At 48.0% G+C, this 22,229-nt stretch overlaps 3 protein-coding genes across 3 annotated transcripts in view; 1 reads left to right on the top strand and 2 right to left on the bottom strand.

Moving 5' to 3' along the window:
• The window catches only part of TMEM219 (transmembrane protein 219), a 140,859-nt gene that overhangs the window by 33,420 nt on the left and 85,210 nt on the right, over positions 1-22,229 (bottom strand). The gene's annotated exons all lie outside the window — the stretch shown is intronic.
• On the bottom strand, positions 6,099-15,455 carry KIF22 (kinesin family member 22). The gene is made up of 12 exons (XM_056863110.1): positions 15,249-15,455; positions 14,374-14,501; positions 14,035-14,183; positions 13,044-13,484; positions 12,800-12,953; positions 12,570-12,708; positions 12,212-12,389; positions 10,683-10,803; positions 10,517-10,593; positions 9,286-9,489; positions 8,131-8,190; positions 6,099-6,153 (listed from the first exon to the last, which is right to left on the bottom strand). Exons 1-12 carry the CDS (start codon positions 15,452-15,454, stop codon positions 6,109-6,111), a joined length of 1,902 nt encoding a protein of 633 aa, XP_056719088.1. The 5' UTR covers position 15,455; the 3' UTR covers positions 6,099-6,108.
• PAGR1 (PAXIP1 associated glutamate rich protein 1) lies at positions 17,799-20,994 on the top strand. Its single transcript, XM_056863107.1, has 4 exons — positions 17,799-17,840; positions 20,078-20,474; positions 20,582-20,664; positions 20,810-20,994. Exons 2-4 carry the CDS (start codon positions 20,080-20,082, stop codon positions 20,992-20,994), a joined length of 663 nt encoding a protein of 220 aa, XP_056719085.1. The 5' UTR covers positions 17,799-17,840; positions 20,078-20,079.

The raw sequence follows: 22,229 nt of genomic DNA, 5'->3' as shown, positions 1-22,229 counted from the left end.
GGACTCTTGCCCTTTTTGACTATATGTATATATATGTGTGTGTATATATATATATATAGCATGTGTGTGTATATGTGTGTGTGTATATATATATATATATATATACACACATACACATATGTATGTGTGTGTATATATGTGTGTGTGTATATACACACACATACACACACATATGTGTATGTATACACACACACATATATAATATATATAATTATTATATTATATATAATATAGTATATATATATATAATATGTATATGAATAAAATGGATTTTCCTCCAGTGCTAAGCCTGAATTGACAATGAAGAGTTAGAATTTGTGCTTTTTTGACAGCATACCTATTTGTTTACACATTATTCCCCTAGCGTGCTCACACACACAGAATCATAAGAGTTGGAAGGGACCACCAGGGTCATCTAGTCCAACCCCCTGCACAATGCAGGAATTTCACAACTACCTCCCCCCCACACACACACACTTGTATTGTAGAACTTGCATTGCAAGCACATGCTCTCCATCATCATACTGAAATTATTCATTTACCAAGGCTCCAGTTCCCCCGAGGCACGGACTGTATTGCTCTTCTAATGACATTGTCCCTTTAAGAATGCTAACGAGCGAATACAGCGCAGCTGAGTTTGGGACCCCATGAACGCGAGCGTTTCTATAAATGACCTAGGGTTAGATGGAGAGATTTATCGTAACTATTAAGGTCTTGGAGGAGCCCTCTGCGGTCAGCTGAAATTGTGCAGGTAGGTGTTAGATATTTAGGAACATTATAGTCTTATTAAAACATTTTTGTAATGGTTTGTAATGTATTGTCTGTACCCTATTGTTTGTATTTATTTTGCAATTACTTTTAACCTTAACTATAGGGTGGGTTGTGCACAGGGTGCGAATTGGTGGAGTATGGGGAGTTTTTGTACTCTTTGAAACTTTTAAAAATGGTTACTAGGATAAGAAAAGAAAAAGAGTTGGTTTTTATATGCTGACTTTCTCTACCACTTAAGAGAGACTCAAACCGGCTTACAATCACCTTTCCCGCCCCTCCCCACAACAGACACCCTGTGAGGTGGGTGGAGCTGAGAGAGCTCTAAGAGAGCTGGGACTAGCCCAAGGTCACCCAGCTGGCTTCTTGTGGTGGAGTGGGGAAACAAATCCAGCTCACCAGATTAGCCTCTGCCGCTGGTGTGGTGGAGTGGGGAATTGAACCCGGTTCTCCAGGTCAGACTCCACCTTTATTGGTAGGGTTGCCAAGTCCCTCGTTGCTATCGTCGGGAGATCTTTGGTGCAGAGCCTGAGGAGGGCGGGGTTTGGGAGGGGAGGGACTTAAATGCCATAGAGTCCAATGGCCAAAGTGGCCATTTTCTCCAGGTGAACTGATCTCTATCGACTGGAGATCAGTTGTAATAGCAGGAGGACTTCTGCTAATACCTGGAGGTGAATACGAAAGAACAGCACAGGCTCTTAACTTAGCAAAGAACAATGCTGTATTCTAGGACAATAGTATGGAATATAGAATCACACACTACTACAAATACAAAAAACAAACTGTACCATAGGCATAGAGGCAAAAGCAACATAACAGCTGAACAGATGAAAATCAACAATGCGTGTAGCTGAAAAGTTCATTCTCAAAGTTGGTAAGCGTGAAAGCTTGCCCCATTTGAAACAATCGAAGGCAGAGATTAATTGGCATGCGCAATGTAGCGGCTGCCGGAGTGAAGTTGATCATGCGCAGTAGAAAGATTGAAGGTAAGTGACTGCTGGAAGAAATAGTTTATGCGCAGTAGGCAAGCTCCGCAGGGAAGAATTAGCACAACTTTTAAATGTTATAATAATTAGCTGCATAGAAATTGGTACAGAAGACAAGGTGAACAGAACGTGGTCTCTAGATTATTAATCACATTTCGCTGGAGGGCTTCATCTGCCTGGGGAGTGTGGGGAAAATTACTTAACGTGTCTACATCGAAATACATATATAAATCTTACAAGAGTTACAAAAATTACAAAGATTACAAAATTTGTGAACACCGCTCCCGTATCAGAGCAAGGGTAAAAGACGCGCCCCTTGTATCCCATTTTCTTGAAAAGGGCCATGGAGATAGTGATTTTAACTTTTTTGTACTGTGGCAATTCAGACCCCTGTAAATTATTTTTCGTGTAGAGTTTTTTTTTTAAATCTTTAAAAATTCTTTCAATTTCTTCTTATGTTTTTCCATTACTTTTGGCACCCAGAATTTTCCTTTTCATTTCTCAGTGTCTTATTTGATTTGCTAAATATCTTTGCTAAATATCTACCTGGCTTATCGGCTTTTTCAAAAAATCTTTGCTTAGCATATTTGATTTTTCTTTGCATTTCTTCTGCCTCAGTGGTTTCAATCTTACGTTTAACCAGTTTTATTTTCTGCTTTGTTTTCTTATCCAAGAGGCTCTGATGACTTTTCTCTAATTCTCTCAATTGTCTTAGAAGATCTCTACAGATGCTTTTTTTTTTGCTGTTAAAAGCAATCTGTCCTCTTCTTATGAAAGTGCTATTGAATTTAAGAAACTTGGTAAAGTCGCGTTCGTATTGGTCCACCACCTTCTTTCTACTCAGGATTTGATCATTCAGCTTCCATCTTCTGGTAGCAGCGCTAGCATCTGTTGCTCTGGGTCTGCAGAAGGGAGGAGGGGGATTTTCCAGAAGAATGGCCGTGACCCAGAGACGTGGTCCGTTCGCCACTGGACCTCCACTTGGCAGGGACCAATGCTGGGTATGTGGGGAAGAATGACATTGGGGAAATGAATGCCCCCATGCCACGGGATTCTTTGACCATCCCAACACCTACCCCACTGCTTTCTGCTGGGGCAGTACCGGGGCGCACACCATCCCCCCTCCAGGGGTGGCCGTGTGAACCCTGACTCTGTCTACGTGCTGCGCCAAAGGGGCTCCCTTACACGCTCCCACAGCAAAGACTGGGAACGACCGGGATCCACAACAGCCCTATTACCCCACGGGCAGGATCCTATGGTCAGGGTACAGGTGGGGTCTGACACTGTAGAAATGCTGGTCGATTCAGGGGCCACTTTCTCTGTCCTTCCCCAAGCAATAGGTCTTGCAGCTGCCCCTGAACACACGAGGATATACAGGGGGCCTCTGACAGGGAACAGATCACACAGTTCCTGGGCAGTGCAGAGTGTGCCATAATGGGAAAACTTTCCAGCATCAGTTCTTGCTGGTACCGGACTGCCCCGTAGCCTTGCTGGGTAGGGACATTCTGTGCAAACTTGGAGCTACGCTAACCTTCGATGATCAAGGCTGCACTCTGGAATTACCCACAATAGAAGCCCCTAGGTATCTCCTTATGCTAACCCAGGCTGCACAACCAGATCCATCTCATTCCCAAGCCCCCACAATCCCCCAGGAAGTAGAGGAGGCAGTGGCACCTTGGGTTTGGGCAGATGGGTTCCCAGGCTGGGAAAAGAATGTTCCACCTGTTGTAGTTGAGCTAAAGCAAGGGGCCCGCCCAGTGCGAAAGAAACAATACCCGCCCTCCCAAGAAATCAAGCAGGGCCTTGCTTCTCTGATTGCTCAAAACCTTCGCATTGGGCTGTTAAGAGAAATTGTTTCTACTTTCAATACACCTATCATTGGGGTCCCTAAGAAAGATGGCAAGGTCAGGTTGGTGCATGATCAGAGATAAATAAATCGAATAATTGAAGACATTCACCCCATAATCCCAAATCCCTACACACTGGTTAACCAGATTCCCTCTGAACTTGCCTTGTTTACCACTTTAGATCTGAAAGACGCTTTTTACAGTTTAAATTTTTCTTCTTTTGAATGGGAGAATGAAGGTGGGGTGTGTCCAGAAGACTTGGCAGGTTCTCCCACAGGGGTTCAAAAATCTCCCCACAATCTTTGGGAGGGCTCTGACAGCCAGGCTGGCTCTGTGGGGACCCCCACACCCCAATATTCGTTTGCTCCAGTATGTGAATGATTTGCTCCTGTCAGCTGAAAATAGGGGTGATTGCATTGATGGGACTGTCAGCCTATTGAATTTTTTAACCCAGGAAGGGTTCAAGGTATCAAAGGATGAGGCACAGATTTGCCAGCCACGAGTGGACTACTTAGGTTTCACTCTCTCTCAGGCAGAGTGACATCTGACTAGGGACAGAAGGGAGGTGATCTGTAGTCTACCCATTCCAAAAACTATGCACCAACTGCGTTCCTTCCTTGGGTTGGTGGGCTATTGCAGAATTTGGATTGTGAACTTTGGCTCACTCACTTAACCTCTCTATGAGCTTCTAAAGGGGGGTGATCATTTGCCCTTAGTGCTAGAGAGGGAACACTATAATGCCATTCGGGAACTGAAGGAGGCACTCATGTCTGCCCCTGCAATGGGACTCCCTGACCCTAGGAAGCCTTTCTACCTTTTCGTTCATGAGGCAGGAAGTTTCAAACGTGGTGCTGACTCAGCGGTGGGCAGATGCCGGCAGGCCGGTTGCTTATGTGTTGCAAGGGGGTGGCCAGCTTGCCTGCGAGCCGTTGCGGCAGCTGCCTTACTAGCAAAAGAGGCTATGAACTTGACTGGGAGCAGATTTAACTCTATGTTCCACATGCTGTCTTGGTTGTTCTTGAAAATAAGGGTTCTCACTTCTGTACTCAACAGCGTATCTCCCAGTACCAGGCTATTCTTCTGGATGCCCCAGGCTTAGTTTGAGGTGACCAATGCCCTGAACCCAGCCACCTTGCTGCCCACGGACTCTCCCAGGACGCATGACTGCCTTGAGGTCCTGGACGAGATCACTCAACCCCGATCTGATCTGTCTGAGGTGCCTCTTGACAATCCAGATTTGGAAATGTTCACTGATGGCAGCAGCTTTATGCGTGATGGTATCCCGAGGGCGGGTTATGAGGTTCTGGAAGCCGGGGGTGGGGGGCTGCCTGCAGGTACTTCAGCACAGAAAGCTGAACTTGTGGCTCATACTCGTGCACTGGAAATAGGCTGGTCAGCGTTGCAATATCTACACAGACTCAAAATATGCCATTGGGGTGGTTCATGCTTTTGGGCAACTATGGGCTAACGGGTTTCCCGACTTCTTCAGGGGAACCAGTAAAGTACGGTTCAGAGATTGCTGCACTTCTCCCCACTCCCGTTGCTGTGGTGCATTGCAGGGCTCAGACGAGGGCAAGTGATCCTGTCGCCAAGGGGAACAGGCAGGCAGATGAAGCAGCTAAGAATGCTGCCTACTCAACCTCATGGGGCCAGTTCCCGCGGTTGCCAGTTGTTCACTCCCTGCCCCAACACCCAACGTATTCCAAAGAGGAATTGGAATGGGTGTGCGATCTCCAGATGGGTGGTATGCACTTCCTAATGGTCCTGTGGTCCTCCTGCAATCTGTGCAACAACATGCAGTTGTGTCCATGCTTCACCAGGGATGTCATGCAGGTTGGGAAAAGCTGACACACCTTATCTCCCAACACTTCACTGGGCATCACCTGGCAACAACAATCTGGCAAGTCCCAGCTGCTTACGAGATCTGCCAACAAGTTAATGCCCGCTCTAGACCTCGGATGCAGGAAATAGGAATGGTTACCCGGGGTTCCGCGCCTGGGAGCCAGTGGCAGATAGATTTTGCTGATATGCCCCGCTCCAAGGGCTACATACACACACGTATATGTTGGTTTTTGTATGTCAGTTAAACTTTCTCAGCCTGACTTCACAGTTGTTGAGATGATGAACTGGGAAGCAGGAAAGGGGGCATATAAAGTTCAGTTTTATTTACGGTCATTTGACCAGCAGATAAACATTGTAAGGGGGCATATAAATGAAACAGCTTTTTAAAAAATCCAAGACACCCTTGAACTATACATGATGCATCTCTTGTTCGAGCCTCAATGGTTACAAGCATGCTTCTGCCTTACTAAGTATCGTGAAACCCAGTTGTTAGTAGAGAGTCAGTGTTCACTTATCCTTTCGAAGACCATTCACACTATTAGAAGTTTTTCCTTTCATAAAAGCAGATTCCCTCTTCTCCATTGACCTTTGTCCCAAACATTTTCCTTTGCCAAATCTCAGACTCTGTAGTTGATACCCAAAAACTACATGCAGGGGATGCAGAATCAGTTTAGCGGCTGAAGGTTTCCAAGACTGCTGAGGATATTTGCCTGGAAAGGAGGGAAAGAGAAAAGAAAAACAAGGATATTAAAACAGCTTCTTATTCTCTCAAGATCTCATGCATACAAGTACGTCACACGGCTTACGGCACAAAGTGATCCTCCACAACTCCCGTTTTGAACTCATCCTCCCTTCTGCTTCTAAATACAAACCCTCAAGCTTTTTTTAGGAACAACCTTGTAAATAGTGACTCGGAAGCACCAGGGCAAACTGCACCCTGGTGACTCACTGGCCATTTTTGCATGGTAATTAGCAACGTGTTCCAGGCTGAATTGCCCCGAATATTTTTTTGAATTTTGCAAGCTGAACCTGCCAAGCCGGCACAGACCTTCGCATTACAAAAGAGCCCAATCAACTCAACCTTTTGTCTTTGCTCCGCCGCGAACCATGCAAAACAACAGGGGTGCGTTAGCTATGCGAATGGCTATGCAAATGAATGAAGGAGCAGGCAAAAGGGGGAGTGGAATTTCTCCTTTTGCGTCAGGGCCGTGAAAGGGCATTTTTAAAGTTGCATTTTTAAAAAGAGCTTTGAGCAAGCATCAAAATTGACCCTGCATAAATGGCCACCATATAAATTGAAAGTATTGCCCCTTTCTGCTGTCAGTGTGTCAACTATGACCCTTTTTTGCTAGCCTCTGCTATGGGAGTTCCTTGCTGTGACAAAGACATTGATGAGGAAACTATCTGTTTAGCCTCTCCTACACAGGATTATCTAGGTGCAACACCCCCCCTTTGAGACCCCAACCGGCCCAGTCATTTGCCCCCGGGCCGGACGTTCCCCATCCCTGTTCTAGAGCCTTAAGTGCATTTTGTCTTATTTTAGTTGCCAGCCAGGCAAATCTAGCCATACTAACAGATACATTTGGTACTATGTCTGACAAAAGGAGCTCTAGATGATGCTTTCTGAGAGGTCTGTGACAATCCACCAAGGAAATCAGAGGACCTGATCGTATATGATCATACAATGTGCACTCAAATAGGATGTGTTCAGTGGTTTCTAATGCGTCCTGGTTACATATACATTTTCGTGCATCCATTGGCCTTTTATTATATATCCCTTCAAGAAACTTAGAGGGAAGAGCATTATATCGAAGGAGCATAAAAGCCTTACGATATTCATGATTTGTAATACCTGACAGATAAGGCATAGTGGCATTCCTAATAAGCAGGTCCTTTCTAAAGAGGAGATTCTGAATCTTATTCGGATCGTGCTGCCTCTCTACCTCAAAAACTCTAGTCTTAATAAGTTCTTTGACCAAATCATGAGTCGCTGACACGAGAGCCCATAGTGACCCAATTTTTTTATTAAGAGCGAACTGCCAGGGTGCTACAAAAGAGTCTGTTAATAACAGGGTTCCTGTTATCAACCCTTTTTATTGGTTTAACAACTTTAGCCAGAACATGGTGATAATCCAGAGACTGGCCTGGACCATCGGATACCATCCCTGATACTATAGAGTGGATTAACAAGTTGTCAGAATTTGCTTTGATGGCCAAATTAACCCAACTGGTCAACATGAAGCCATCAGAAGAATTTGAGTTGAAATGGCAGCCGTTTTATGACTATCATTCAGGAGCTAGATAAACAATTTAATTTACCAGATAATTATACTGAAGAGAATATACTGTAGATAATATATAGCGTTGCATTGAATTATAGTATGTTTAGGGTACTAGATAGTGAGGATCAACTGTAACCTTTAAGGTGCCTTTGGGTATAATTAAAGATTGAATATTGGCAATATCTTATGCTTATTTTTAACGTGTTAATTATGTCAAGGAAGATGTAATATGTTAAACTTTACTTTCCCCTGTTTTTTTCTTCCTTTCTGAACCCCTAAAATATAAAATGTTAAAAATCTATTTCTTACATCCAAAAAATTGCTAGTACAAACTATGAGGTGCTCCAAAGCAGCCCTGCCTTCTTTCACCCTTAACCATTCATGTAAATGAAGTTGAACACGCACCTTTAGAAAGGAAGCTGCTTGCTTGGTGGAGACCCCTTCAATTTTTTCGAAGTCTTCTACCTGGAAAGAGATGCAGTGGCGTTACACAGGTGCCAAAACGCCGAGGAGGAGACAAGTCTAGGAATCAGGTGTTGGCATAAGAACTGCGCAGAATGAGGCACTCCGGGAACATACCACTCCGGATCAAGGACAATACCATAGGTTAAGGTGTGCTCTTGGGAGGGAGGAAGACGATCTCGTGCAAAAACAGGCTGTGGGCATGAAGGTCCATTGTGTCAATGGAAGTTGATAACTCTTAACAGTTTATAAATCTCTTTAAGGGAAGGAAGGAGCCCCCGTGGCGCAGAGTCAGAAGCTCTGCTCACAACCTGAGTTCAATCCCGACAGAAGTCGGTTCCAGGTAGCCGGCTCAAGGTTGACTCAGCCTTCCATCCTTCCGAGGTCTGTAAAATGAGTACCCAGCTTGCTGGGGGTAAAGGGAAGATGACTGGGGGAGGCACTGACAAACCACCCCATTAACAAAAGTCTGCCTAGTAAAAGTCGGGATGTGACATCACCCCCGACCTTTACCTTTTTAAGGGAAGGAAGCCATTCTGGAATAAGTGGTGCAAAGAGGTAGTTGTGAACTTCCTGCATTGTGCAGAGGGTTGGACTAGATAAACCTTCCAAGTGTATGATCCTGTGATTCTAAGTGTCTCCTCTCTTCCTCAGCTGAGCATGAGTCAACATATTCAAGGCTGCCCAGATGGTGGGATTTGAATCCAGCTTCCCTATGGTCAAGACCAGCTCTGTCTATTAGAACATGCTGGCTCCTTAGATTGGACTATTATTTTTTTATCCCCCTCTTCTTCAAAGGGTGTTTAGGGCAGGGTACATAGTTTTCTTTTTCTCATCTGAGTTGAATCATGCTTAGGAGGAATGGCTAGATCAGGGTCACCCAACGAAATGGGGTCTGAACCCAGGTGTTCATAATCCAACCCATTTTAACTACTGTACATGCTGGCTTTCAAAGCAGTGAATCAGGGCCGTGTTGCCTGTTAAGGCAATAGGCCAAAGTCCACACGGGGCTTTCTGAGCAAACAGCTATTCCCCCTCTGAAGCAGCAGCTCCGTCATCAGAATAAAGGCATACCTACTCTCAGCAGCATCTACTCACCTTCTCGAACGACCCGTGGAGGTCTCTCCAGGCCAAAATTAGGCGAGCCTTCTTTTTGCCGATCCGGTGCAGAGCCATGAGATCTCTCTCTGAGCCCGTGTTCAGGATGGCCAAGATGTTCTCTTTGCCGCGAGCTAGCAGGTCGGGTCGCAAGGCCATCTCCCATTCGGTGGGAGCTTCGTTGTCACAGCTGGAGGTCGATGTCTGCTCGTTCGTCAGAAGGGAAAAGTGGGTGAGATGTTGCCCTGACTTCCTTGGACCGCTTCCTGACCTGACCGCTTCCTACACATCTCAGAAACTCAGTGAGCTGTGGTGGATATACCTTCCCTGAAAGGAAGTTTGCCCGCTAATGATCTCTCTCCCTCCCATTTTGGAACTCCTTCCCTCAGGAGCTGCGGACGACTTTCTTGAAAAGCTGACTGGATGGGTATGAAGACCTGCCTTTACTTAAGGGCCTTCGAGTTAGATCAGTAAGGTATGGTGTGGCAGGACAAATGCTTTTGACTGTATTTTACTGGCTTTTAATTGATTTGTTCTGTATCTTATTCTTGTTCTAAACAACTTTGGGGACTGTTTAGTACCAAGGTGGTCTGTAAATACACAAAGCTAAACAAATAATCCTTCCTGTCGTTATGGGTGTTCCAGGGCACGTTCCTCATTTGTGCAGAAAAAGGAGGCTGCTCCACAGGCCTGGCAAACACTCTGCGCAAACTAAGAACACAGGCTAGACCACATCCCAGAGGTCCCTGCAGCACACAGGCTTCCTAAGCAGACAAAACCATGCTCAAAGCTCGAAAACCACTGGTTCAGTCCACATTTTCCACGTATGCAGCACAAAATTCAATCTCCGCTAAAAAGGTGTCAGATAGGTGAGCAAGGGACACTGATGGCTTTGACTTTGGGGGGGGGCGTGGCTCAGTGGTAGAGCATCTGCTTGGCATGCAGAAGGTCCCAGGTTCAATCCCTGGCATTTCCAGTTAAAGGGACTAGGCAAGGAGGTGATGTGAAAGACTTCAGCCTGAGACCCTGGAGAGCTGCTGCCGGTCTGAGTAGACAGTATTGACTTTGATGGACCAAGGGTCTGATTCAGTATAAGGCAGCTTCATGTCTTCATGTGACTAGCAGCTGTGCTGTTTTGGTCTGACATCTCCCAAACTATCCTTCTTCCTGTCTTCATTTCCCATCCAGCCTCATCTTTAAGCAACCCCTCCCCCTGCTTGAACATACACACCTCCTTCTTCCGTCCTCTCTTCTTCTGTTGTATGATGGTAACAGTGTCTTCTTCCTGGATATTCTCAGGTCTCTGTACTGCACAGGAAAAGAGGGGGAGCTTGAACCTCATAAGAAAGAGGAGAAAGGATCTGGATGCAGGACTTGGGACTCTCAAGTATGCTTACCTTTCTGGAGGGGCAATACCACCGCCCTTTTTCGGGGTTTGGCAGGCAGCCGTGAAGCAGGCACATTTTCTTTATTCTGAGCGGCTTTGGCCTCCATCTCCAGCTGCCTCTGTTCGAGAGCCTGCAGAGAGAGGTTGTGCAGAATCAAGGAGGCTACCAGCAGGCTCACAGCCCAGCACAGTAGGACGTTCCAGAGATTCAACCAAACTACCCCCCCATCCTTTGGTGTGGGTAAGGCGGAAGGTGCCAGAGATTGGCAGGGGCCTTGGAACAGACAGCAACTGACATTGATTTTTTACTTGTAACAGCTCTGCACACTACACTGAGAGGTTCAAGCAAGAACACAGCAGCCAATACCACGATGGGGCTTTAAGATTTGAAATTATTATAAAATGCAAGAGCATCCTTTCTTCTTGGTCTCTGTTTTGCTGAAATGCAGCCCAGGGCAATCCAGTGGCGTGCTGTGGATCCAGCCGAAGGGAAGAACTCCAGAGATCAGGCTGGAGTCAGGAATGTACCTGAGAGGATATGTAATCCTTGCAGAGTTGGTCTTTGGTGGAATTTGAACAATATTTACCTTGACTTCTAAGTCAGAGTTCCCCATCCAAGTACCCCTTTGAGTAAAACTTTCTATCTTTTTTAAAATTTAGGATTCATCTGGCTACTGTGTTTTTACTGCACGCCGCACATGCTCTGGGACTAATAAAAATAGCCAGTTTGACTTACATGGAAGACAGCATCTTAGCAGAGGCATCCTCTCTTGTGAGGAACAATAAGAACAGCCACTTCTAAGAGGCTGCCCGCCAGCTGCATATTTTGGAAGTACTTGCATTGAAAAAAGTTTGGTTACAGGATAAGATATCAAATGTCAAGAATGTGATTTTACACACACACAGTTAATTATTTGAGGAGGAGAAAGGAGACCTCTGAGCTACAGTAACACATATTCCACAGGAAGGAAACCTCAGCAGCCCAGGCGAGCCCAATCTCGTCAGATCTCAGAAGCTAAACAGGGTCGGCCCTAGTTAGTAGTAGAAGAAGAAGAGTTGGTTTTTATATGCTGACTTTCTCTACCACTTAAGGCAGAATCAAACTGGCTTACAATCAAATCAAAATCAGAATCAAACCTTCTCTTCCCCTCCCACAACAGACACCCTGTGAGGTAGGTGGGGCTGAGAGAGCTCTTAATAGAACTGTGACTAGCCCAAGGTCACGCAGCAGGCTTCATGGGCAGGAGTGGGGAAACCAACCTGGCACACCAGATTAGTGTCCGCCGCTCATGTGGAGGAGTGGGGAATCTAATCCGGTTCTCCAGATCAGAGTCAACCACTCCAAACCATCACTCTTAACCACTACACCATGCTGGCTCTCAGTACTTGAATGAGAGAGCACCAAGGAAGTCCAGGGTAGCGACACTTTGCCAGACAATGGCAAACCACCTCTGAATTTCTCTTGCTTTGAAAACCCTATGGGGGTCACTGTACATCGGCTGCAACTTGATGGCAAAAAAAGAAGGAAAAAAGCCTCACCTTCAGCTTCAGCTTCGTCTCTTCCAGCTGCTTCACAAGGCCCTGCCGCTCCTTGCGGGGAGTGTTGAGGAGGGGCAGCCCGTGATTCCCAGCCCTCGAGTGCTCTTTTTCCAGGGCCTCCAGGCGCAACAGCCGTTGGGCCACAGCTGGCTCAAGGTTCTCCAGAGGTATCAAAGAACTGGCAAGGGTGGGGGGAGGAAGACTTAACAGTTCTTTATCATGCCTTGGCCACAACTTCTACCAAAGCCATATTCCTTCTCAGTTAGATGTCTCACATCTAGAAGCGGGCATCCTCTTGATGCAGCTACAATGCGTCTGTAAATATACCCATCCCCCACTGAAAGACGTGCTGCCTAACCTGAGCGGTTTCTCGTTCAACTCAGTTGGGTGTTCCTCCTCAAGGCAGGGTCTCTTAGCCTCAACATTTGCATCACTGGTGTCTGCACAAGGTCTCTTGGCCGCTGCTGAGGATGAGAAAGGGTTGACCCTGGAAGAGTCTAGGGCAGTATTTTGGCATTTTTTTTTTTTTTTGCTCTAGGTAAATCAGGAATCTTAGCTCAAACCTAATTACCCCCAGCTTTGCCTTACCGTGATCTGGCAGGGTTTCCTGCGTAAAGGGCTTATTCACCACCTGCTTGGACTTGGCAGCAAAGTTGAGGCTTGTGAGGGTGTCGAAGTAGTACCTCTTCTCTGGGGCGATGTTTGCAATGATCAGGCTGTGAGCGGTGCCACCCAGGGAATCCTAAAGAGAGAGAGAGAATATCCAGGAGAAACTCCACTTCCTTGCCCCGATGACTGTAAGATTCCTTGGCCCTCCAGAGAACCCAGCTACCTGCAAGAGACGGGTGAGCTTGCTGTCTCTGTAGGGCACCCGAGGCAGCCCCTGGTTGAGGGCATCCACCACCTTGCTGAGCACAAAGAGCGAAGAGTTGATGGCTCCGCTCTCCTTCAGGCGCAGGCCTTTGTTGCCCGTCCGCCGGTTGTCCTCCGAGCCGGCCAAGTCGATGAGGCACAGCTTGGCAGCCCGGCGCGCATATGGGGGCCAGCCCTGGGTCTGGCTCACCCATACCAGCAGCACGGTGTGGCTGCGGCTGGAGCGCTGATTCAGCTGCGTGGATGCCACAGTCCTGTTGGCACTGGCCGGCAGGAAGAGGCTTTCAAAGTCTGAGAAGCTGGTGATCTCCTTCTGCGTCAGGCCCGGCACCAGGATGTGGTGGTTGCGATCCTCCCGGATCGGCAGGTCGTGGAGGGAGGGCTCCAGGAGATCCAAAACCTGAGGAATGACAAAGTCACCAGCTAATCCCAGGATGGAGCACTACCTGCATTGGCACCCTTCAACACAACGCTAAGAGGGGAACTAGATCAAAGAAGAAAAGCGTTGCTGGTATCCCTTGTTGCAAGCCTGCAGGCAGTGCTTTTCTGACAGAGTGGTTCCTCAGTGGAACAGGCTTCCTCGGGAGGTGGTGAGATCTCCTTCCCTGGAGGTTTTCAAGCAGAGGCTAGATGGCCATCTGTCAGCAATGCTGATTATGGGACCTTAGGCACATCATGAAGGAGGGCACCTTGGCCATCTTCTGGGAATGGAGTAGGGGTCACTGGGTGTGTGTGTGGGGGGGGGGGAAGGTAGTTGTGAATTTCCTGCATTGTGCAGGGGGTTGGACTAGATGACCCTGGTGGTCTCTTCCCACTCTGATTCCCATGATGGCTGGCTCCTCCCTCCTTGTCTTGTTCTATGCCAGCTTCTTCCCCAAACCTCCCCTCCCAGTTCTTCCTCCCCACTGCGCTTCGGTTCTTTCACATAGCTCTAGTTCATCATCATTTACCTTCTCTTGGTAGATTTCCAGATAGGACATGGAAATAGAGTACTTCCACTCATCCCCTGAAGCGTTCCTCGTCATCTGCAAGAGATCCCGAAGTGCTCGCGGTATCACCCCTGGCTGATCCGGGCTCCCCAACATGGTGTGTGTTTTGCCTGCCATTTTGGTGAGAGAAAAGGCAATGGGAAGAGAGAAGTTCAGAGAAGAGTTCTGGGTCAGTTCCAAATTTCAGCCCACTTCTTGACTCCCTTAAGTGGTAGAGAAAGTCGGCATATAAAAGCCAACTCTACTTCTTCCCAGCTCCTCCAGGTTGGTTTTGTCCATTTGTCCCCTTTCTATAGTCACCTGCTCCGGTAGGCCCATAAGCCAGAATGCTGGCGTTCTGCCCCTCCAGCAGATGGCTCAGAACAGGCTGAACTGATCCCACGTAGATGTCATTTTGGGTGGCTGTTTCACCGTAAAAGGCATCGAACCTGGTCAGAAAGGAGGCGTGATTGCAGCCCACTGGCTTTTCTGGGAAACCAGTGGTTTCTAAGGTAGGGAGAGGAAACCCGAGGTCAAATCCAGCTCTCAAGCACTTCCCCTTGCATAGCCATGACATCAAAAGACCCTTCCCCTGTGGAGAGACACCATCGTGCACATTGGCCAAGCCAAGACCCAGCAAAGGACTCGTTTGGACTCCTCCCTCACAGTGCAAACAGCAACAGAGGCCCTGTGAGAGTTTCCCCCCTTATGTTACTCATCCACTCACTCCCACATGGAAAACAAGACAGAAGCAAATGGCCGCAAGCAGCAAAGTTCCTAATTGGGGAGGGGGTCCAGCGTGGTATAGGAATTAAGAGCGGCGGGACTCTAATCAGGAGAACCGGGTTCGATTCCCCACTCCTCCACACGAAGCCTGCTGGGTCATCTTGGGCCAGTCACAGTTCCCTCAGAACTCTCTCAACCCATGCAGAGGCAGGCAATGGCAAACCACCTCTGAATGTCTCTTGCGTTAAAAACCCTACGGGGTCTCGCCTTAAGACAGCTATGACTCGATGACACACACACCATATTCCCGCTTTCACTGGGTGAGTGGCACAAGAACACTGAAGAGCCCTTGAGTGAGAATAAATCAATAGGCGGCGCCAACACAGCTGTCCCGTCAGTTTTCACTCACGTCAGAAATTACTTACTGATCCGGGGGAATCCAGTCTTCCTGAATTCTGTTCCCAACTCACCGGTACTTCATGGTCTCCATCTCGTTTCTCCAGTTGAGGATCTCCAGGGAGTGGGAGTCCACACCTCGTACACACGGGGCATCCTGACCCTGTCCATTTCCCACAGCAGGGCGCAATCGCACACAAACCCGTACCCGGGCTTGTGCCTGTGCTTTAACAGGGACTCGGCGGAACTCAGCCTGACTTAATCGTTGACTAGTCGTCATGAATACCTACGATGAGAAAAGTTTTGGGGTTAGACGGAAGGGCAACCAGCAGTCCTATACTCCAAGAAATGTTTACCGGGTTTTTGATTGTGATCTTGACATTTCTGCAAAACTGGAAGTTCTTTCGGTGGCCTCCTGTCAATGTCAGCCTCGGGAAGTACCAGCAGCTGTTTGGAGCTTCACAGCCCCAGTGCTCACAAGTAGCCAAATACTAGGGTGACATAACTGCTTCAGCCTCATCAAGACCCAGTCTCCACCCACATATTTCCAAATCGCTTGCTAATCAAGAGGTACCTAAATTAGGACATGGGGTATTCCAGCACAAATGAAAGGTAATATTATTCTGACAGTAAAACTGTAGCAATGTTTGTTTAGTTAGATATTTGTACCTCACTCCCACCCCCCCACCCCCGGGGATCCAAGATAACTTACAGCATTGTTCACTCTCCTCCTCCATTTTGGACTCACAGCAACCACCCTGTGAGGTAGATCAGGCTAAGCAAGGGACTGGCTTAAGATCCCCCAGACAGCTTCCATGGCAAAGGGGGGATCTGCACCTGGATCTCCCCTATGACCAGTACACCACATCGGCCTCCTATCGCACTTCCAGCACCCAAAGCCCTTTACAGACACACATTTTTTTCTTCACTAGAGGAACGTGACCCAATCTAAGCCATTCCAGCTTGAGAGCCAGCATGGTGCTGAGGTTTGAATTGTCAGACTAGGATTGGCTACTATGTGAAACAGTATCCTGGAGTATGTCCACCTGTCTGAACACATGAAGCTGCCTTCCTCTGAATCAGACCCTTGGTCCATCAAAGTTAGTATTGTCTACTCAGACCGGCAGCGGCTCTCCTGGGTCTCAGGCAGAGGTTTTTCACATCACCTACTTGCCTAGTGCCTTTAACTGGAGATGCCAGGGATTGAACCTGGGACCTTCTGCATGCCAAGCAGATGATCTACCACTGAGCCACGGCCCTTTGAGGATCTGGAAACCCAGGTTCGAATCCTCACTCTGCCAGGGAAGCTTGGGCCAGTCACACACACTCGGCCTAACGTACCTCACAGGGTTGTTGTGGGGATACAACGGAGGCAAGGAGAATGATGTAAGCTGCTTTGTGTTCCTATTGGGAAGAAAGTTGGGATGTAAATAAAGTAAATGAAATAAAATTCCACCTGACGCGCACACACCCCCCATCTCACAGGCTGCACCTAGATATACTCAGATATAAAAGGCTCTTTTAGGGAAGGTCGCCAACTCCACCCTGGGAAAGGAATAGCGATTTGTGGGTGAAGCCGAGGGAGGGCGGGGCTTGGGAAGGGGCGGGGCCTCCGTGGGACACACCCTCCCAACCCCCCTTTTTCTCCAGGGGGACTCAGCTCTGGATGTGAGCTGCAATTCCGGGAGATCTCCAGGCCCCACCTGGAGGTTGGCAACCCTATTTAGCCCAACGGAGCTTACTCCCGAGGAAGGCTGGAGAACATAACCTTCCCTTCCCCCCGTGGGCCTCTCCGTGCAGCCACTCACCGGCTCTTTCCGTCCAAACCGACCCAGCGCACAAAGAAACGTTAAGAAACTCTCCGACCTCCGTTTGTATTTGGCGCTAAGCCCGCCCCATCCGCCCCAGCAGGCCAATAGGCAGGGGAAGCGGTTGACTCCTGAGCATGCGCACGGCCGCCTGTCATTTGCGCTTGCGCCTGGAGAGGAGGCCGCGGTCACAAGGTTCCGCGCACGCGTACTGAAGCGGGAAGGGGTTGGGGATAATAAGAGCAGTAGAAAAGGGCAAGAGTCCAGTAGCACCTTAAAGACTAACAAAAATATTTTCTGGTAGGGTAGGAGCTTTCGTGAGCCACACAACAGGATAATAGGAGAAAAGAGCCGCAGAGGCTGACGGGAAGGATTGAGGGGGGGGGAAGGGGACGCTTAGAAGACGGCGCAGGGAAGTTTCAAAAACGGCGCATGCGCCTGGGGGAAGACATGGCCCACCTTCGTTTGGCATGATGGGAAAGGGCCGGGGGAGAGGAACGAGCGGCGATCGATTGTGTTGACTTCCGCTAGTGCTGGCTGGCTGCGTGCGAAGGAGGGCCGGGGAGCAACTCTGATAGAGTCGCCGTCCGTTCGGGAGGGGAGCCTTTTGAGCGCGGGCCCCCCTCTGGCTGTAATTCGTTCCCAGCAGCAGGAGGCTGAGTCGCGGGATCTGAAAGGGCTGAAGAGCCAGAGATGGCCACCCTTGGGTAGCCCTAAGGGCGGAGAGATTTGTGAGTCGCGCCCCAGCCGGGCTCCTTTCTTGGACGGCTCGCCTGGAGAAGAGCCCGCATCCTACAATGGCAGAGCAACCCCTACTCGGAAGTAAGCCCCACCTAGTTCAGTGGAGCCTGTTCCCAAGTAAGTGTGCATCAGAGGACCGCCTCCTGCGTTCACTCCGCTAGGTTTTGGGATGTGCTTAATGGTGGCCGGATCGTGCGTCCAGAGGGGCGGTTGCTTTTGCAGTCTGCGGCTGCTTTAGATAGTTATGCAATTCTTCTTAAGGCTGGATGCCCCCCCCCAAAAAAAAAGTGTTTTAAATGCAGAAATAAACATTTCAGTTTGGGATGTTAGCTGGCCTGTTTGCACTTGGCTGCAGGTTTTCGCTATTGCTCAGTACGAAAAAGGAAGAAATGCATGTAGTTTGGGGGGAGACTTGTATGTAATTTGAAAGTCCGCTTGTGCCATTTTAAGCAATACGTTACTGTATTTTTAATTGCTAATGCAGTTTGCGTTACCGTTGTAGTATAGCAGGAAAGTGGCTTGTGTACATTAAAATTCTAGAGGAGTAAAAAACCAGGTTGGCCTGTAGCAGCAAAATTAAACAGGAGTCCTTAAAGACTAACAATTTCCCCCCAGTATAGGGTTTTGTGGGCTAATTTTTTTCTGATGCAGAAAGTGTATTAGGCAGTTAAGTATGGCTTTGGTGGTTTCTATTGCCTTTCCCCTTACATTTCGGAATGGGCCAGAGACTCCAGGAGTTATCAGTCTAGAAAAAAAGACAGCTAAGAGGAGACATAGGGTGGAGAAAGTGGATACAGAGAGCTCTTTCTCCCTCTCCCGTAAAGCTGGGACTTGGGAGCACCCATTCGGAAACAAGTTCAGGAGAAGCAAAAGGAAATGCAAATAATTTGACATTTGAAGAAATGAGCTAACTCACAAAAGCTCATGTTGTTACAAATTTTGTTAGTATTTAACATGCCACTGGACTCCTAAGTTTTTGTTTGTTTTTAAAAACCAGGTTTGCATGCACCTGCTTTTTAAAATGTGGGGGGACCTTAGGTGCTCCTTCACACAACTCCCAGTCTAGACCATGGATTCATCATTGTACAATCTTTTAGATGTTTTCCTGAAAACTAATGACTTTGTATTTTCAATCTATAGGCTTGGGCTGAGATCACCTTCTAGGAAGTTCACAAAGACTGCTTGTGTGTACAGATTTCATCTCCCTGTACCTTTGAGGGCTCCTGATAAAAGGTACTTTTCTGCCGACACCATGTTTTGGTCTGCTGGGTCACAATAAGCTATGAGTGCATTAAGCTCACACAATACCTATGCCTTAGGCAGTGTGCTGTTTTTATTGTTGCTCGCCTTGTCTTTGCATTGTTCCTTGGATGTCTTACTGTTGTATGAGTACATTTTTCTTCTCTACTCTGTAATCCACCAGACTATAAATAAGCTAAATAAACAAACTAGGCCTCTTGTGTGGCAAGTTGGTTTTATGCCTGTGGCCCTGTAGAAGGATCTCTGTTATTCTCATCCATCAGACCCTGGGGAGAGGCCCGAAGTTTAAAAGACCAATTCCAAATTCTAATCTGTGTGGGAATAAGGGCTATTGGCATCTCTTGCTGCATAATTTTAAGTCCACATGCATTTTGAGAAAAACTCCATGGATAAGTGTATATGAAGAAGAATTGGGTTTTTTATATGCTGACTTTCTCTACCACTTAAGGAAAAATCAAACCGGCCTCCCTCCCCCTCCCCACAACAGACACCCTGTGAGGTAGGGCTGAGAGAGTGTGACTAGCCCAAGGTCATCCAGCTGGCTTCGTGTTTCGGAGTGGGGAAACAAATCTAGTTCACCAGATCAGCCTCTGCCGCTAATTTGGAGGAGTTGGGAATCAAACCCTGTTCTCCAGATCAGAGTCCACCGCTCTTAACCACTACATCACGCTGGGCCAGAGGAATTAAACTTCCTTGGCAAGATTACTTTTCATGGCACCCTGGGCAAAAGCTGGGATGCCCCCTTCTTTAATAAAGCCCAATCAGCATTTTAAAATAATAACATATATCATTTGCGTCTTGTGTTTTGGATTATTATAATCCTTGCATCTGACGAAGGGAGCTTTGACTCTCAAAAGCTTATACTCTGAAAAATCTGGTTAGTCTCTAAGGCGCTACTGGACTCGAATCTACCTGTTCTATAGCGAAGGGGGATTTGAGCCTAGATCTCACCAGTTCAGATCCCACACTTTGCCCCGCTCCCCCATGCCTGCAGCTCCAGAATGCCTGCTGTGTTGATCCAGGCAAGTCCTTCGCCCAACTGCCTTTTGGTCTTGAAGTCTCACCTTCAGTTTTGTGGCATCCATCTCTTGCAGCAATGGAGGAGGCCAGCGTCGTGGAGGAAGGAGAAGTGACCTCGGGGATGCAGTCCTTGGCAGTGGAAGACGGGCCTGCCTCAGAGCTGGCCACCCCCACGGAGGAACAAGAGGAGGCGCCAGGAGAAGCAGAGGGGGAACAGGCAGGAGAGGGAGGTGAATCTGCCGAGGAGGATTGGTGCGTGCCCTGCAGTGATGAGGAGCTGGACTCCCCAGACAACTGGATGCCTCCCCCTGGGGAGATCCGCCGCCTCTACGAACTCATTGCTGCCCAGGGGACTCTGGAAATCCAGGCGGAAATTTTGCCCCGACGCAACCCCACCCCGGAGCCTGACAGTGAAGATGAGGATAAATCCGAGGGGGAGCCTGACAATCAGGAAGAAGAGGAGGAAGAAAAGTGAGAGTGGGGGTCTGATATTTGATTTAAGGGGTGGGAGGAAGGATCTGGAGGGGGGGAGCCGCTAGCAGGCAGGGCGGTAGTGATTCTAATTCTCTTTGCTCCAGGCCTCACGTGCCAACAGAATTTGACTTTGACGATGAGCCTATCTCACCCAAAAGCTCCTTGATCGATCGCCGGAGAACCCCTGGTATGTGACCAAGGAAAGCCATGCTTCCCTGCACTAACCCCTCCCACACACATACACACACCAACTCACTTTGAATACCTTGACCCTCTGTTCACTCACTCCTGTTGCCGAGTACGCAAGTCCTAATTTCTATTCCATTTTTCAGGGACTTTGGCCAAGAGCCAGAAGAGGGAGGCCCGCATGGATAAGGTGCTGTCAGACATGAAGCGCCACAAAGTCTTAGAGGAGCAGATTTTGAAGACCGGCAGGGACCTCTTTGACCTCGACTCTGACGATGTGCCCACTCCAAAACGGCCTCCGGGTCTTTTCTTGCGCCAGCGCAAATACTAACATCAGTGAAGGAGATGTGCTGTTGGACCTTTGGGGGTGGGTTAAATGGAGCTAAGGTCATTTGAGTTCTTGAATGTAGAAGCAAATTAATACACTGCCACGTTAAGTCAGACAGTGTCTCGGACTTTAACTCAGATCCTGCACTGCGGGAAGTATTTACTTGGAGTTATCCAGGAATAATAAAACTCCATGAGTTTTTTTTTTTTACTTGTTGATATCGAGATTTTGGGTGTGTTTGTTCCCCCAGAAATAAATTGGTGGGTGAATTAGGAGGTAGAGGCCTCAGCCAAGAAAGTGGTGCAAGCAGCATGGATGTGCACTCTGCATGTAATCCTCTCCTACCCTTCTCCGTCTCTTCCCCATCCCAGGTTGAAGAGGGAGCCAGTGTCAAATTTGTCTTGCCTTAGTGGAAGCTGCATATGCTTAGGAAACCATTTTCTGGCTGGCTCAGAAAGAGTGCTTCGAAGGGCAGGAGGAACAAGAAGGAAGCTGAGCGCATCCAGTATTGACAGTTGAATTCAGGACTCTGAGAATTATTTTTTTTACATAAAGATTTTTTTATGGCACTAAAGTTTAGCAAAAATTGGTAAAGGGCACAGAAATGGCTCGGGATACTGTGTGTGAATCAAAAGCCGCTTAGCCTTAATTGGGCAACCAGCGATAAAGAAGAAGAGTTGGTTTTTATATGCCAACTTTCTCTACCTCTTCAGGAAGAATCAGACCGGCTTACAATCATCTTCCCTTTCCCTCCCCACAACAGACACCCTGTGAGGTAGCAGGCTGAGAGAGCTGTGACTAGCCCAAGGTGTTGCAGCTGGCTTCATGATTAGGAGCGGGGAAACAAATCCAGTTCCCCAGATTAGCCTCTGCTGCTCATGTGGAGGAGAGGGGAATCAAATCCGGTTCCCCAGATCAGAGTCCACCGCTCCAAACCACTGCTCTTAACCACTATACCACGCTGGCTCTCCAGGACCAGTGTAACCTAATGGGTATGAAAGGCTGGCAGAAAGATTTGCCTGCCTTTGTAGAGCAGTATCGTGGGAATGACGCGGTCCCTTGGCGCCCACTCCCTTCCCGTACACAGAGCCGTATTATTCAGTACTTTCACAGGGCATCCGTAGTCCTCCAGGAGAGCGTCCTTCCTGCTGCTGCTGACATCTTCGTTCCCATCAGAATCCGTTCCTCAGGAGGGAATTTTGCCAGCCTTTATTAACTTCCTTGTGATGTCATGGATC

The sequence above is a fragment of the Euleptes europaea genome, chromosome 18 (genome assembly GCF_029931775.1).
Source record: "Euleptes europaea isolate rEulEur1 chromosome 18, rEulEur1.hap1, whole genome shotgun sequence".
NCBI lineage: Eukaryota > Metazoa > Chordata > Lepidosauria > Squamata > Sphaerodactylidae > Euleptes > Euleptes europaea.
Note: the sequence above shows the minus strand (reverse complement) of the source record. Positions and strands in the feature narration are given on the sequence as shown.